The sequence below is a fragment of the Mizuhopecten yessoensis genome, unplaced genomic scaffold, assembly GCF_002113885.1.
Source record: "Mizuhopecten yessoensis strain PY_sf001 unplaced genomic scaffold, ASM211388v2 scaffold2507, whole genome shotgun sequence".
NCBI classification, from domain to species: Eukaryota; Metazoa; Mollusca; class Bivalvia; order Pectinida; family Pectinidae; genus Mizuhopecten; species Mizuhopecten yessoensis.
The window spans coordinates 237,271-250,503 of NW_018404580.1; the positions used below are offsets into that span (position 1 = coordinate 237,271).

The 13,233-nt window shown below is 34.7% G+C and overlaps 2 protein-coding genes across 2 annotated transcripts in view; one reads left to right on the forward strand and one right to left on the reverse strand.

Annotated features, from left to right (window-relative positions):
* Window positions 1–3,256, reverse strand: part of LOC110446087 (collagen alpha-2(IV) chain-like) — a 66,085-nt gene extending 62,829 nt beyond the window's left edge. The window contains exons 1-2 of the mRNA XM_021491051.1: window positions 2,794–3,256; window positions 2,345–2,393 (exon numbers count right to left, since the gene is read on the reverse strand). Coding sequence (XP_021346726.1) covers window positions 2,345–2,393; window positions 2,794–2,804 — 60 coding nt within the window. The 5' untranslated portion in view covers window positions 2,805–3,256. The remainder of the gene's footprint in view (window positions 1–2,344; window positions 2,394–2,793) is intronic.
* A 546-nt stretch (window positions 3,257–3,802) lies between these two features.
* The window catches only part of LOC110446088 (collagen alpha-5(IV) chain-like), a 46,338-nt gene continuing 36,907 nt past the window's right edge, over window positions 3,803–13,233 (forward strand). Inside the window, exons 1-9 of the mRNA XM_021491052.1 lie at window positions 3,803–4,086; window positions 6,849–6,905; window positions 8,471–8,605; window positions 9,502–9,546; window positions 10,570–10,632; window positions 11,208–11,288; window positions 12,091–12,168; window positions 12,383–12,445; window positions 13,059–13,136. Of these exons, the coding sequence (XP_021346727.1) occupies window positions 4,015–4,086; window positions 6,849–6,905; window positions 8,471–8,605; window positions 9,502–9,546; window positions 10,570–10,632; window positions 11,208–11,288; window positions 12,091–12,168; window positions 12,383–12,445; window positions 13,059–13,136 (672 nt within the window). The 5' untranslated portion in view covers window positions 3,803–4,014. The remainder of the gene's footprint in view (window positions 4,087–6,848; window positions 6,906–8,470; window positions 8,606–9,501; window positions 9,547–10,569; window positions 10,633–11,207; window positions 11,289–12,090; window positions 12,169–12,382; window positions 12,446–13,058; window positions 13,137–13,233) is intronic.

Genomic DNA, 13,233 nt, shown 5'->3' on the forward strand with positions numbered 1-13,233 from the left:
CCTACTTTGTTTTTATATGAACTAATTGGCACATACAAGTAAAAAAGTTTCCAAATAACTTAGCAGGGCATGCAATCTAAATTTAACGAGTAAGAAATGGTATAATGTTCAGAGTTAAGATACTTCAGTATACTTCCTTTACAGCAAGCAATTTTACTCTTATAATCTTGAAACATATGGTGCTGAAAACCAATTTTTCAAAAATGTGCATATATATTTGTAAATGACCATACACTACGCGGCTGATGAAGGAGAACTTGTATTAACACATGTTTCTGTGTGAGAATGGGAAACCCAAAGGCCTACTTACATGAAACCAGACCAACATGACTGTATGCTTGCTAAACAACACAGGGCTGATAAAAACGTCTAGTCAACTGTGTTTTTTTAAACATATGATCATTTTTTTCATCAATGAATCACTTAGATGAAGAAAATACTGAAACATTTTCTAATTTTTTTCATAATTCAGTTGGGAAAATATAATTCAAAGGAAAGCATTTACCATTTTATATAGAGAGTAGAAAGTTGTTTTTAAAACTGAAGTACACTGAATAATGTACACTAGGTATAATATATGACCGTCCTTTTTTGGAAAACCTCAACAAGCAATAGTTTTCAGGAATTACATCAAATATTCATTCATAATAAACTATGTCCAGTAATAAGCCCACCCTTTTGTTAACTCATTCAGGGGTGAATGATCATGAGTTACCAGTCATTCCTGCACAAAGGGTCAAATTTGGCAAACCCTGAGTACATGAACCTGATTTACCTTTCATGTAGGTTGGTAACTTAGCCACAACCAACCATAACTTAACTAACTCACCCCTGAAATTTCATAATGAACTATTCCAACTTTTGAACTGAAATAGTTCAAATGTGTCTTCTTCATGGGGGAATGAGTATACAGTGAACTTGACCATGACAGGAGATTCATGTGGTCAGGGTATAGTGATACTGACCATGCCAAAAGACTCATGTGGTCTCTAGGTAAAGCAACACTGACCATGCCAGTCAAGTTGTATGTAAGGGCTGATTCTTGATCACCTCAGGACTACTAGTAAATTAAGTTGGTACCGAAGTACTGTGGTTGCTATGGATACATGTCAACAGTTTGGTGCTAGTCCCAATGCACACCTACATTTTGTCCAATGTAAACAGAAATATATTCTCTAGTTGGCCGCAATCCAGAGACATTTTTGCATACTGTGGAGGAATCTTGTGTCCACGTACCATCCCTAGACTGTACAAATTGCTGCAAACTGGTACACTGGAAGCTTGTTTACGCAACATTAACACCGCTGGGTGGAGGCAATAACATCAACAATTTATAAACAGGTCTCCATGCACCCCTGCATATTTTCTAGAATATTCTGAGAATGAAAGTAGGGAAGTAGTATTATCAGAATCTTGGCCCCACACATGTTAAGTTTTTGGTATGTAGCTTATCTTAAATAGTTAGTTATTGCTCCAATGTAATTTCTAGAATATTCCAAACAGTGTTTTAATGTTCCTGTCTCTCTATATTATATGCAGTAACATAGCCCTTTGGACATCGGCTTTGAATGAATATCAATGCTAATTAATACAGTACTTTATGTTAGCACATCTTTGGTTTTTAATCCCCATAAATTCAGACGTCAGGCACAGAAAAGGGGGGCGGGCGCTTTGAGCTCGATGTCATCCAATTTCAAACTCAAGAAAGAGTGAGGGTTAGGTAGGTGTGGGGGGGGGGGGGGGGGGGGGGGGGGGGGGATGTAGGTAATGAAATCCTGCAATCTTGGGTCCCCTGATTTGAGCTCCTGGACCCTCCACTGAAAGGTTTTTACAATACATTGCTTTACAGCATTACAGCAGTGTTTCGAATCTTTATAGAACGCAGGTCTCGTATAACATATTATAAGAAGTATCAAATAATATCTATTGGATGCAGGCTGTCTAATTAAGTAATGTAGGGTGGAGTTTGGTGGAAAAACTTGGTAAATAGGGAGAAAAAAGTATTAACCCTTTCACCACTGTAGACCATAATGGACTCATCCATATCAATGCATGGTAGAGCCTACTAAAGTTACATAGGGGTGAAAGTATTAAAAGGAAGGGACGAGCTGTTCTGTTTTCAAATCTAAATAAAAAAGTATAAATACCACAGCATATATGTGTTTGTGGCAGGACCTCAGATATTACATATATGAAATTAACAAATTAAATATTCATGATACAGTATCACATTCAATGTTTGTTACAGTGGTAAGAGTACCAGCAGAAAAAACATAACACTCCTTCATAAAGGAGTCAGAAGTGTGTTGGTTAGTAAATTAAACTATGACATGCTAATACTTACAGCTGACGTGAAACTTGATATACAGACGAACAACAAACTTAACAATAGCCTAAAAGGGAAAAAAAATCATATGAATATTCTGGATTCATCATATCTTTCTAATGTTAAAAGAAATGAAAAAAACCCCGTAATAAACAAGAAAAATAAAACATGAAATGTATAAATTTCACAAGATATTTATAAATTAACTAAATCATTATATTTATTTAATTTACTATTGTGTTTTCAATAAGTATTTTAGGTAACAAGTGGTAGGCTCATATTCTGAAGAAGGGTAACCGCATTGCCAATGTATACACTTTTAAGATACAGACTATAGTCTATTCTCCGTGCAATGTGCTATCGGAATAAAGAGAAAATTTCTTGAACTTTTAAAAAACGGAAAAACTAAATTAAAGAAATATATTAATTAACGGACTGAAAAGTGAAAATAAGGAGTTTTTACTTACCATGAATTCATGGCTCTAGATGAAGTGAGCACACTTGGAAAGCCCGATGGTACAGATGAATAAGATGAAAACGACGAACCGCTCTGCTCCCGTCTGTCTAGTCTTCGGTGACTTGGAAAATAACTTTTCTAAAAGTCTATAACGCCGGAAAACCGGTCGTTTTTCCTTTCGCTGAGTTTACAACCCAGCTGAAGTCCACTCTGAACAACTTGAACAGTTTTTTGAAATTTTAAACACCATCAGAGGTAAGTTGTTTGAAGAGAAACAACAAAACCCCCGTTTCGGTGTAACTGCTCTTGCCTCGGAGGTTAAGTTCTGAATTCCGTTATGGACAGAAGGGGCGGGGCTTAGCGCGTGCTTATGGCTGTAAAGTAACACCACAGGAAAATGCGTGAGGTATCTCTCCAAGTAACGCGGCAACTACAGGAAATTGTTTGTATTACAATAATCTTTCGGAACAAAAGTGTACATATTAAAGCTGAATGACCGTCTGACTAAATACTTACTAAACAAACAAGATTACTTAAAATAGCTTAGCGCCAAGTCATCGTTTCTAGAAGTTACTGAGTAGATAAAATATATAATCCGTACAGTAGATTAATGATAAAAATAATTCCCTTGTTTAAGTTACCTCCAAGTTCTGGGTCGTGACTTAGGTCATCGTTCAGATGAGATGTTAATTTCAGGAAGAGTGCGGGAATGTAAGGACACTTTTTCTTTTCGTGGAATATTATAAAGTTTTGTTTCGGCTGCTCGCAAAGGTGTCTGGAAAAATTTGCATTGATTGACAGCTCAAGTGGGTGGAGGACTACCCACACGGGACGAAGAACGGTTACGCGCATCCGCTCCACAATATAGTGCACACAATTTTGACCAGTTCATGCTATATTTTTGCGAAAAAGGGATTCATTTTTGCGCAAGAAATTCATTTTTAGTACTATTGTTAAAATATATCGAGAGCTTTTATCAATTTTGATTGAAACATATTACGTGAGAAAATTGCTCTATGCAACAAGTTTCAGCGGCTGGGCCAAGTAGCGCGTGTGTGGATGTTCATACGCGAATTAGTAGTTTCTTAGGAAAAGATGGTGGCTAACTGAAGACAACAAAGGTTAGACGTGTCGAAAAAGGAGTCTAACTCTCGGTGCTGTCCTTTAAATATCTTTCCAGCATCGACAGTACTCCGGAGTTTCCACCAGAACCAGTTTTCCTGATGAAATTATGAAATTAAGGAATTTTGTATTCGTTTTTTTGATCGTGGTTACCGTTTCTTTGGATGTAGTGTTCGGTGCAGTAAGTATAGTTTGTTTCAAAATTGTATGTCTGTTTTATGTGAGGCGATACGGGCCGCCGTCAGAAGCGTAGCCATTTCACCCCCATGCCTTAAGCTTTTCTTTACATTGTGAATTTGAATAACATTATCCTTTTATATCATTTTCTCCTGCTATAGATGCTTTCTTTGTGATTTTTTTTATTTGTATGTGGAATTTAAGCTTCAGGCAACTGACTCAATTTTCGCGAAGTAAAACGATTTCGTTAGATAAACTGTCAAGTCTAATTATTATATATATTAATGCATGCATTTTTCATAATAAAAAAAATATCTTTTGAATCTAACTATTATATTTTTATGCATGTATTTCTATTCATGAACAAGTAGAAACTTACAACTAAGAATTATTGTTGGCATTTCTTTACGAGTATTTGAAAGAGTAACACAACTGGTCTGTGTATAGCTGACCTTTGACCCCACCCAGGTGTCATAATGACACCTACTGTGACTAATTGTTACACAACCCGACATGTCCTGGACAGAACCCTCCCTTCCTGTCTCCAGCTGTGTGTACTGGAAGAGGAAATGGGGTGGGGGGCTGTCATATCCTGAAGCAGTATGATTAAAAGTAAGGGGGGAGGGGGCCAAGCCAATACCTAGGTTATAGCTGAATATTATCTGAGAACAAAGCGGAATAAAAGTTCCGTTGGACTAAAATTTTCAAGTTTTTTTTTCTTTCCCTTTTTATGATTAATACGGACGGTCCATATTAATCTTTAAAAAATAGAAATAAATAAAAATATATGATAAAAAAAATNTGGGGGGGGGGCACCATACACATAGGAAACACCTGACCATAGCTAAAAACTCTTTGACTCTTTTTTTCTGTCCTATATTGCATTGTTACCAAACAATTACATCAGCACCATCAATCAATTAATTTATCAGCCATGGTTTACGTTTTATCTATTTATCAGAAGGTTGACAATTAAATCTTATGATTGTACAAAGAAGCTGTTTTTGCTTTTATCATTAAAGAGTTCATTGCAAAAGCTTGTAGAATTTCTTCAAAAAAAATATTTATTAAGAGTTTATTTTATAATTAGATTTTGTCGTTTGATTTGCCTATGAAATCATTTGGATTCGGCATTGTTGTATTTGAAATAGCAGCTTATCAGATTAATCATGTAAGTGCTTGCTTGTGTTGTGCCAAATGGTCCATATATAGGAGACGTTCATGTACAAAAATAATGTCGGCATATGTAACATGGATTTTGTGTGGTTTCGCATACAAAATAACAGTCTGTTGCTAATTGATAAAAAATATTATTAAAGATTGTAAATATGATATATATATAGTTACATACCATAAGCATTAGATTATCTATTATTTCATAATGAATTCTATGTACTTTCACTTTTTGTCAGTGACTGTTGTTTAATTCATTTCTATAGTGTAAAAGAATTTCCACAAAAGTCATATTCTGATAGAAAATTAAGGCAGTGTTCTTTTTGATAAATAATTCTACCGGTAGTCATTGGTTTTTTAAAGTGAGTCATTTCCCCTTAGCCTTTTTACATTTTATATTCACAATGTCATAGTCTACTGAAATTTACATATGCACAGGAGTCTCTTGAAGTACTGTAAGAGATGGAAATTGATGCAATTTGTCTTTAAAGTGGGTGAAATTTATTTTAAGTTGATTGAGAAATGAAATTAGAATAATTTATTAAAAGAATTTAAAATGATATATATATATACAATTGTGCTAATAACATAGGGAAAGAGTTATCAATGGAGTGATCTGCTTCTGGCAAAGTAAAGGGAGATAATTCAAACCACCAACTTGTGATTGTATACAATGTATACTTATTTCTATTCCAGTTCAATGGTGCTTGAAGTTCACAGGGTTTCTATTATTACAAAATTCACAGCCAGCATGAAAAAATATGTCCGTCCGACCGTCCGTCTGTCTGTCTGTCTGTCACGCTTCGTTTCCGTGCAATAACTACAACAAATGTTAACCAATTTTCTTCAAACTTGGTCACAGGGTTAAATGCTTTAAGGGCTCGGTCAAGTTTGATGACCACTTTCAGTGGATCCCATTTGGCAGAATTATGGCCCCTTGAATAACGAAAAAAGTCATTATCTGCTGCGTTTCGTTTCTGTGCAATTACTACAACAAATGTTACCTAATTTCCTTCAAACTTGGTCACAGGGTTAACCTCAGGGGATATAAATTCCACGAATTTGCTTGTTGCCCTTCTGATAGAGTAACTATTCAGTGCTTTCTGAAGACCTATACTAGTAGTTTATTTTGTTGGTAAGGATTCAGTATGGGAATTCATCTCGATAATGTTACTTTTGGATTGAAGTAAATTTCTATCCTTGTTTGAGGGTCATAAAAAAATCCTTCAAAAAGTACAGATATTAACATGATAAATTTTGTGAGGGTGATATTTCAATATTAATTTGTATAAGCATCAATCATAAATTAAAGTATTGCATGATTAATTATATATGCATGTATAATGTAAATCATACATGATGATTGAAATATGTTTTTAAGTTACAAAAATTACAGAAATGCAAGTTCTTAATTAACTGCGTTTGAAATAAGTAACTAATCAACAGTATGGCATACAGAATTCAAACCTGACTAATTTGTTCCTGTTACTAAACTGCAAAAGTTTGACCCTGTGAGTTAAAGTTCTATAGTAAGATATATATAGATTCTGTATATGTTAGATATGTTTTCTTACATTTTTGCAATGATTTCAGGCATGCAAAGGCTGTAATGCTCCACCATGTGTTTGTGCGGGACAGAAAGGTTATGAGGTAAGTTACTTTTCTTCAGCAGTCATTTTGCACTAGTAAGGCAAAAAATAAATGTGTGTTTCAGGTATCCCGACCTAATCTAGATTTTACTGCCGACCCTAGATATTTTATCACCTGCTTGTATCTAAGATAAATTATGAGCTAGGCAAAGTTCACAGTCACTCTTTAATATGTATTTTCTTCCTGTTCTTGGTGTTTATATATTCTTGACAAATTAATAGCCATTTGTAATGTGCGGATATGCACTGTTAAATATAAAATAAAGCATGAAATTAATTCATAAAAATAAAAATAAACCATTAAAATAAAATTATTAGCCTACTGACCTTCCCTATTTTTTTCAGGCATGTAACCTGAAACAAAATGTTTTTTGGCCTGCTGTTATCATGAATTATTATAATGGAGGTTTTAGGTTTGGATATTGTTAGGGACAGACCTGAATCATGATACCTTACAGATAACATCCTAATACAAGGGAGAATGTTCAGTGAAGTTCAGCATCAGTTGATGAGTTCCTAAATAGAATCCGCTAGTCCGGTGATATATAATATTAATTGAAATTCTAAAGAAGAGATGACCTGACAGCATCAGATGAGCAAGGAAAGTCGAGGCAAATTTGATTTAGTTAGGTAAACTGGATTAAAGTAGAATGTTGTATGGTCAATCATCTCTTCTTTTGAATTCAAATTACATCCTAATCAACCTCAAACTAGGACTCACTATAGGAACAGATCAAGTAGCAAGTTGTGAATGCACACTTAACTCATTCACTCCTGAAGACACATTTGAACTCTTCCAATTCAAAGGTTGGAATGGTTCATTATGAAATTTCAGGGGTGAATGAGCTAAATTATATGTCACAGACTGCACCACTCATTTTCCAAAATCTTATATTCACATTCTTGTTGTTTGTATGCAGTTTATGTTTTAAGTTGTGAAGAACATATTCCGTCTTTGCGTATTGCAGAGTTATCTTCTCTTGAGAGCAGGTATTGATTGTTTCGTCATTGGTTCGTGTGAGAAAATTACGTCGTTTTCTCAAAAAATGATGACGTTACTCTCACAAACAAATGACGTAACAATCAATACCTGCTCTCAAGAGAAGATAACTCTGCAATACGCAAAGATGGAATACCCCTCCATAGAGGAAGATGGGTTTCTATGACTTAATACATTGTATATGTAATGAACTTAATTAATGTCTTAAAAAAACATGCAGACATTTCAATAAAGATCTTTCAAAATACAGAAGTGAGGTTCTTGTATAAAATGTTCTGTTTTAAGATTGTTAAAAAAGAAATTTAATACAACATTTGAAAATGGGTCTGGAGCCCATGGAGATTTAACCCATTTAGCCCTAAAGACACATTTGCACCTTAACAAATTAAAGACTGGCATGTCCAGTTTAGATGTGTAGGGGGAAATGAGTTAAAAGTAAATTTGCTCACAAATATCATAAGTATTGGATGCAGAATACATGATTTTTTTTAATAATTTGATAGTTCTGTTTCAGAGCTAAAATGTGATTGATCATTATTGTTACAATGATGTTATACCTTTTTCAGGGTGAAGCTGGACTAAGAGGGGTGAGAGGACCCCCTGGCATGCCTGGATTTCTGGGACCTGAAGGACCTATTGGGCCCAAGGGTAGAAATGGTGATGACGGAATTGAAGGGACTATTGGACCCAAGGGGACCAGGGTGAGCAAACAAGTCTAGAACCCCTATTTATTCTGCAATAAGTCAAAATAGCCATAAACTGTGAATCAAAGTTGGGGATGGGCTTATTAGAGGACAATGCAAAATGATAAGGATATGCTGACATTTCTACTGAACTGCAGTACACATGGTGGGTTTATTACTGGCCATGGATTTATTACTAGACATGGGCTTATTACTAGACATGGGCTTATATTTGGACATGGGCTTATGGCTTATTACTGGACATGGGCTTATTACTGGACATGGGCTGGCTTATTACGGGACATCAGCTAATTAACATACATGGGCTTATTACTGTACATGGGCTTATTGCTGGATAAGTAGGATACATATACATATTTCAGATATAATGAATCCAGAACAGATTTTTGGGGGATTTCATTTCATCTCCATTTTACAAGTGTTTAAATACTTTGGGTGTATATTTTAATCTTAATTGAAGGCCAGCTTTGACAGATTTTATTGGTTTTCGGTGTAGAAAAATGTCGGATTCTCCTATTATGGGTTTAGAATAAGCAGGTTTGTTAATTATAATTATATCTATGATGGTTTGGACTACAGTACACATGAAGGATATGCTCAAACTTTTTGGGGTTTATAACTGAAGCAAGACAATTTTATATACATTTGTACCATTGAGGATGAAGGGTTGTGTTTTCTTTTATTACAGACCAGCAAAAAAAATTATCCTTTTGTCTGCCTTTCCATGGCTTGCTTTTATGTTTAGTTGAGCCTTCTAAGAAAAACTATGATTTTTTTATATATAAATATCTGGAATGTTTATATCATTAACTAAGGCTGCTTATATAAAACACAAATCATATCTGTTGGATGCTCTTTGCGGTTCATATATAATAAACTATTATTTTGTACAGGGTCAAGAGGGATTGGCTGGATTCCATGGAAACCCTGGTGCGCCTGTAAGTAAACACTTACAATGATTGGTTACACTAAATACAATCAATTTAAGGATCATTGTTTCTTCCCCGGATATGTATAGATGCATGTATTAACTCATTGAGTCTTATCCCAGCTAGCATTCCTTAACTCTTTTACCCCTGAAAACACATTTGAACTCTTCCAATTCAAAGGTTGGAATAGTTCATTATGAAATTTCAGGGGTGAATGAGTTAAAACAATAATAATGATAATTATCTTATAGAATACATGATGTCATAATGTCTCTTCATAGAAATTTAATCTTAATGCCATAGTTTTGTCAAACTTTGTACTGAATATATTTGTGTTAGCTTCATTTTCTGTTCTCAGACCATCTATATTTTCTCAAAAACTGATATGAATTTAACCCCTTCACCTATGGAGACCAATTATGGACTTGTCCAAATTAAAAGATGGAAGAATCTATAGAAGTTAATCAGGGGTGAAAGGGTTAATATAATAATTAGTTGTGTAAATGTTTTTTATAAGGAATATAGCCATAGGTGAACCATTAAAAATAAAAATAAAAACCAAAAAGGCAATAAACCTTTGAAAATAATTGTAAAGATACAATTTCTATAGAATGTTCATGATGCTGCAGAAACAGTGTTTTCTTGAAGTTTCCTTTATGCTACATCCATGGAAAAACGTAATCATTGATAAAATATTGTGTACAACAGCAGCTGTGATAAGTTTAGGTCAAACAATAAAAATTGATGTTTCTGGTAACCCTATCTACCCTAATTTTTTATGCCTACCCTTGACTTTTTTAAGGCAATTTTCAAAGAAGCACACTGTTAAACTCAAAATCACTGTCCTATATACACCATAATATACAATTACTTGTTAAATTAAAACTTGTTACCTACCTACCCTAAATTTTTCCAACGTGTTACAGGAAACACATGTATATATATTTTTGTCTGGCCTAAGGAATGGATATTGTAATGATAGGGACCCTCATGTTGTGATTGAATTGTATTAGCAAATGTGGTCACTTTCAGGGATTGAAAGGGTTAGAAGGCCCTGCTGGATCTCAAGGCTACCAAGGATGCAATGGTACAAAGGTAAGAATGTATTTTTACTCCTTAAAACAATGAACAAAGCAACACTTTACTGACAATAAAGCAGGTAACAGCAGTATTTAGATACTATTATTCCTAGGAATCATATTTATCCACATGTACTAGATACCCTGATTCAAAAAGCAATTGGAATAGTCACATGTTTGATTGAATTTCATGCTCTTTAGACGATATTTTAATGATTCAAAGGATAGGGTGGTCGGGTGCTGCAGTAAATAGTGCATTTGCTTTTCACCAAGGCTGCCAGGGTTCTACTCCCTGATCAGACATGAAAAGGGATAAGGTCGCCTGTCCCACTACAGGGGTGTTCTCCGAGTACTCTGGTTTTTGTAATATTTAAAAAGTTAAGATCAATCTTAATAGCAAACACCAAGCTGAAAAATGTGTCAAAAAATAGATGCCTATTGTTTGTACAACTATTTTTACAATAATTCAAAAAAAAACCGACAAATTTGGCAGCCATTTAAAAAAAGTATATTTCTTGCGATATGTCATTGTGTCGCCATTTTTGATTGTAGTAAGTTTATTTTAATGATTTACATGAACTTCCATTGTAGGGAGTGGCTGGCAAAGACGGTAGACCAGGTATACCTGGACCTCAGGGACGGCGAGGTTTAGATGGACTTGACGGGTTAAAGGTCAGTTGTTCTATTTTCTACACAATGTACTTAAGGATGTATGATACCTTATGTGACGGTTACAATCTCCTTTTCATAAGAGTTCTATGCAAGTATATTCTATGAATGATAGTTGGACTACTGTTCTGTTCAGGATTGAAATGCATATTCTTAACATTTATGATAATATATTTACAACTCTTTGGCATTGCCACGATTTAATTGCATTTCTATAGACTTAATGCCAAACCCCACATATGATATATATTTGAACCTTACCTAACTACTAAACATGTAGGTGTAAATGAGTTTTAAAGAATGAAAAGTTTATTGTGAGATTTGTCCCCCTTCACTGCTGTTTGAATAAAAGGCGTTTGACAGAAAACCACCTTTAAAATAACAAATTACAATTTAATAACAATCATTATTGTTGACAACCAAACAAAATATTGATAGCTGTGCCATATATAACCTGGTATTGATTGATATTTAGAAACCTCTTAAATGATATTTCAAATATATTGCATAGATTAATACACAATTTTTGTTGAAAATATGTGCTATTTGTTTTTGTTTTCTCAGAAATTAAGGGAAATGTTCACTTGTGAATATATTGATTTTCGCATTAAAAAATTGTTTGTTAGCTTCCAACCCATTGAAATGAAAATCATAAACAAAAAATTGATTCACATCCACAGAAAATGTGTAAACATTCAGAAAATTTGGTGCATTGCATCTGTTGGCCCCAGAGAAAGATCTGTGGAAATGTGCAGATACCTTAGTTTGCTTACGTGCCTTACTCATTTACTGTTGTGTTTTTTAGGGTGAGCCTGGCGATGGCCAACTGCTAATTCCAGGCCCGAAAGGCCAATCTGGAGAACCAGGACCCACCGGAACACAGGTAAGACAGCAAATCATTATTCTTGTCGGACTAATCGGAGAAGATCTATTCTGATGTTCATTAAAAAAAAGACATTTCCAAGGAAGCTTAATACGTTGATTTATATACAACAATGATTGACATATTTCTCAAGTTTTATTCATTGAAATAACCATGGCATAAACTCGGAGACAATGCTTGTTTGTCTAATTATTGGTTTCTTATTTCTGAACAGGGCCAGCCTGGATACCGCGGGTTGCCTGGAAATAGGGGCTATGATGGTAATCCAGGATATCAGGTACGTACTTCTAATTATTGCTATTGATTTGAATTTAAATTTATTTCATAAAAAATTGTTAAAAAGGCAAGCTTTCCGGAAAGTTCACTATATCTAAATCAAAATATCTTAATTACATTATAACCAGACAACATATTTAACAGCTTGAGTTCAGGTCTAGTACTAATTTCATACTCTTTAAACTATGTTACCATGGCAGCCATACTCAGATGATGTAACCATGGCATCCATACTTAAGGGATGTTACCATGGCAGCCATACTCAGATGATGTTACCATGGCAGTCATACTCAGATAATGCTACCATGACAGCCATACTTAAAGGATATTACCATGGCAGCCATACTCAGATGATGTTACCATGACAGCCATACTTAAAGGATGTTACCATGGCAGCCATACTCAGATGATGTTTCCATGACAGACACACTAAAAGGATGTTACCATGGCAGCCATACTGAACCATATCTTACCATCACCGTGAATTTAAATCATTTCTCTATGTAGAACTGTTATGAAATCAGCTTTACATATTATCAAAGTATCTTTTTCTATTTTTTGGTATAAATCCTCTTCTCAACCCTTAAATCAAATGTGACATGTTTTTATTCCAGGGAGAACCAGGATTAGATGGCTTGCCTGGTTCCAAAGGAGACATGGGGGAGGCAAGGCATGGACTTCAGGGGGAGCCGGTAAGTTGAAACATTTCTGGAACATTCTAAGTTATTGTGATTATGTCTGCTATCATTATCACAAAAAGTTATTTCTGTCATTAACTCTATCAAATAG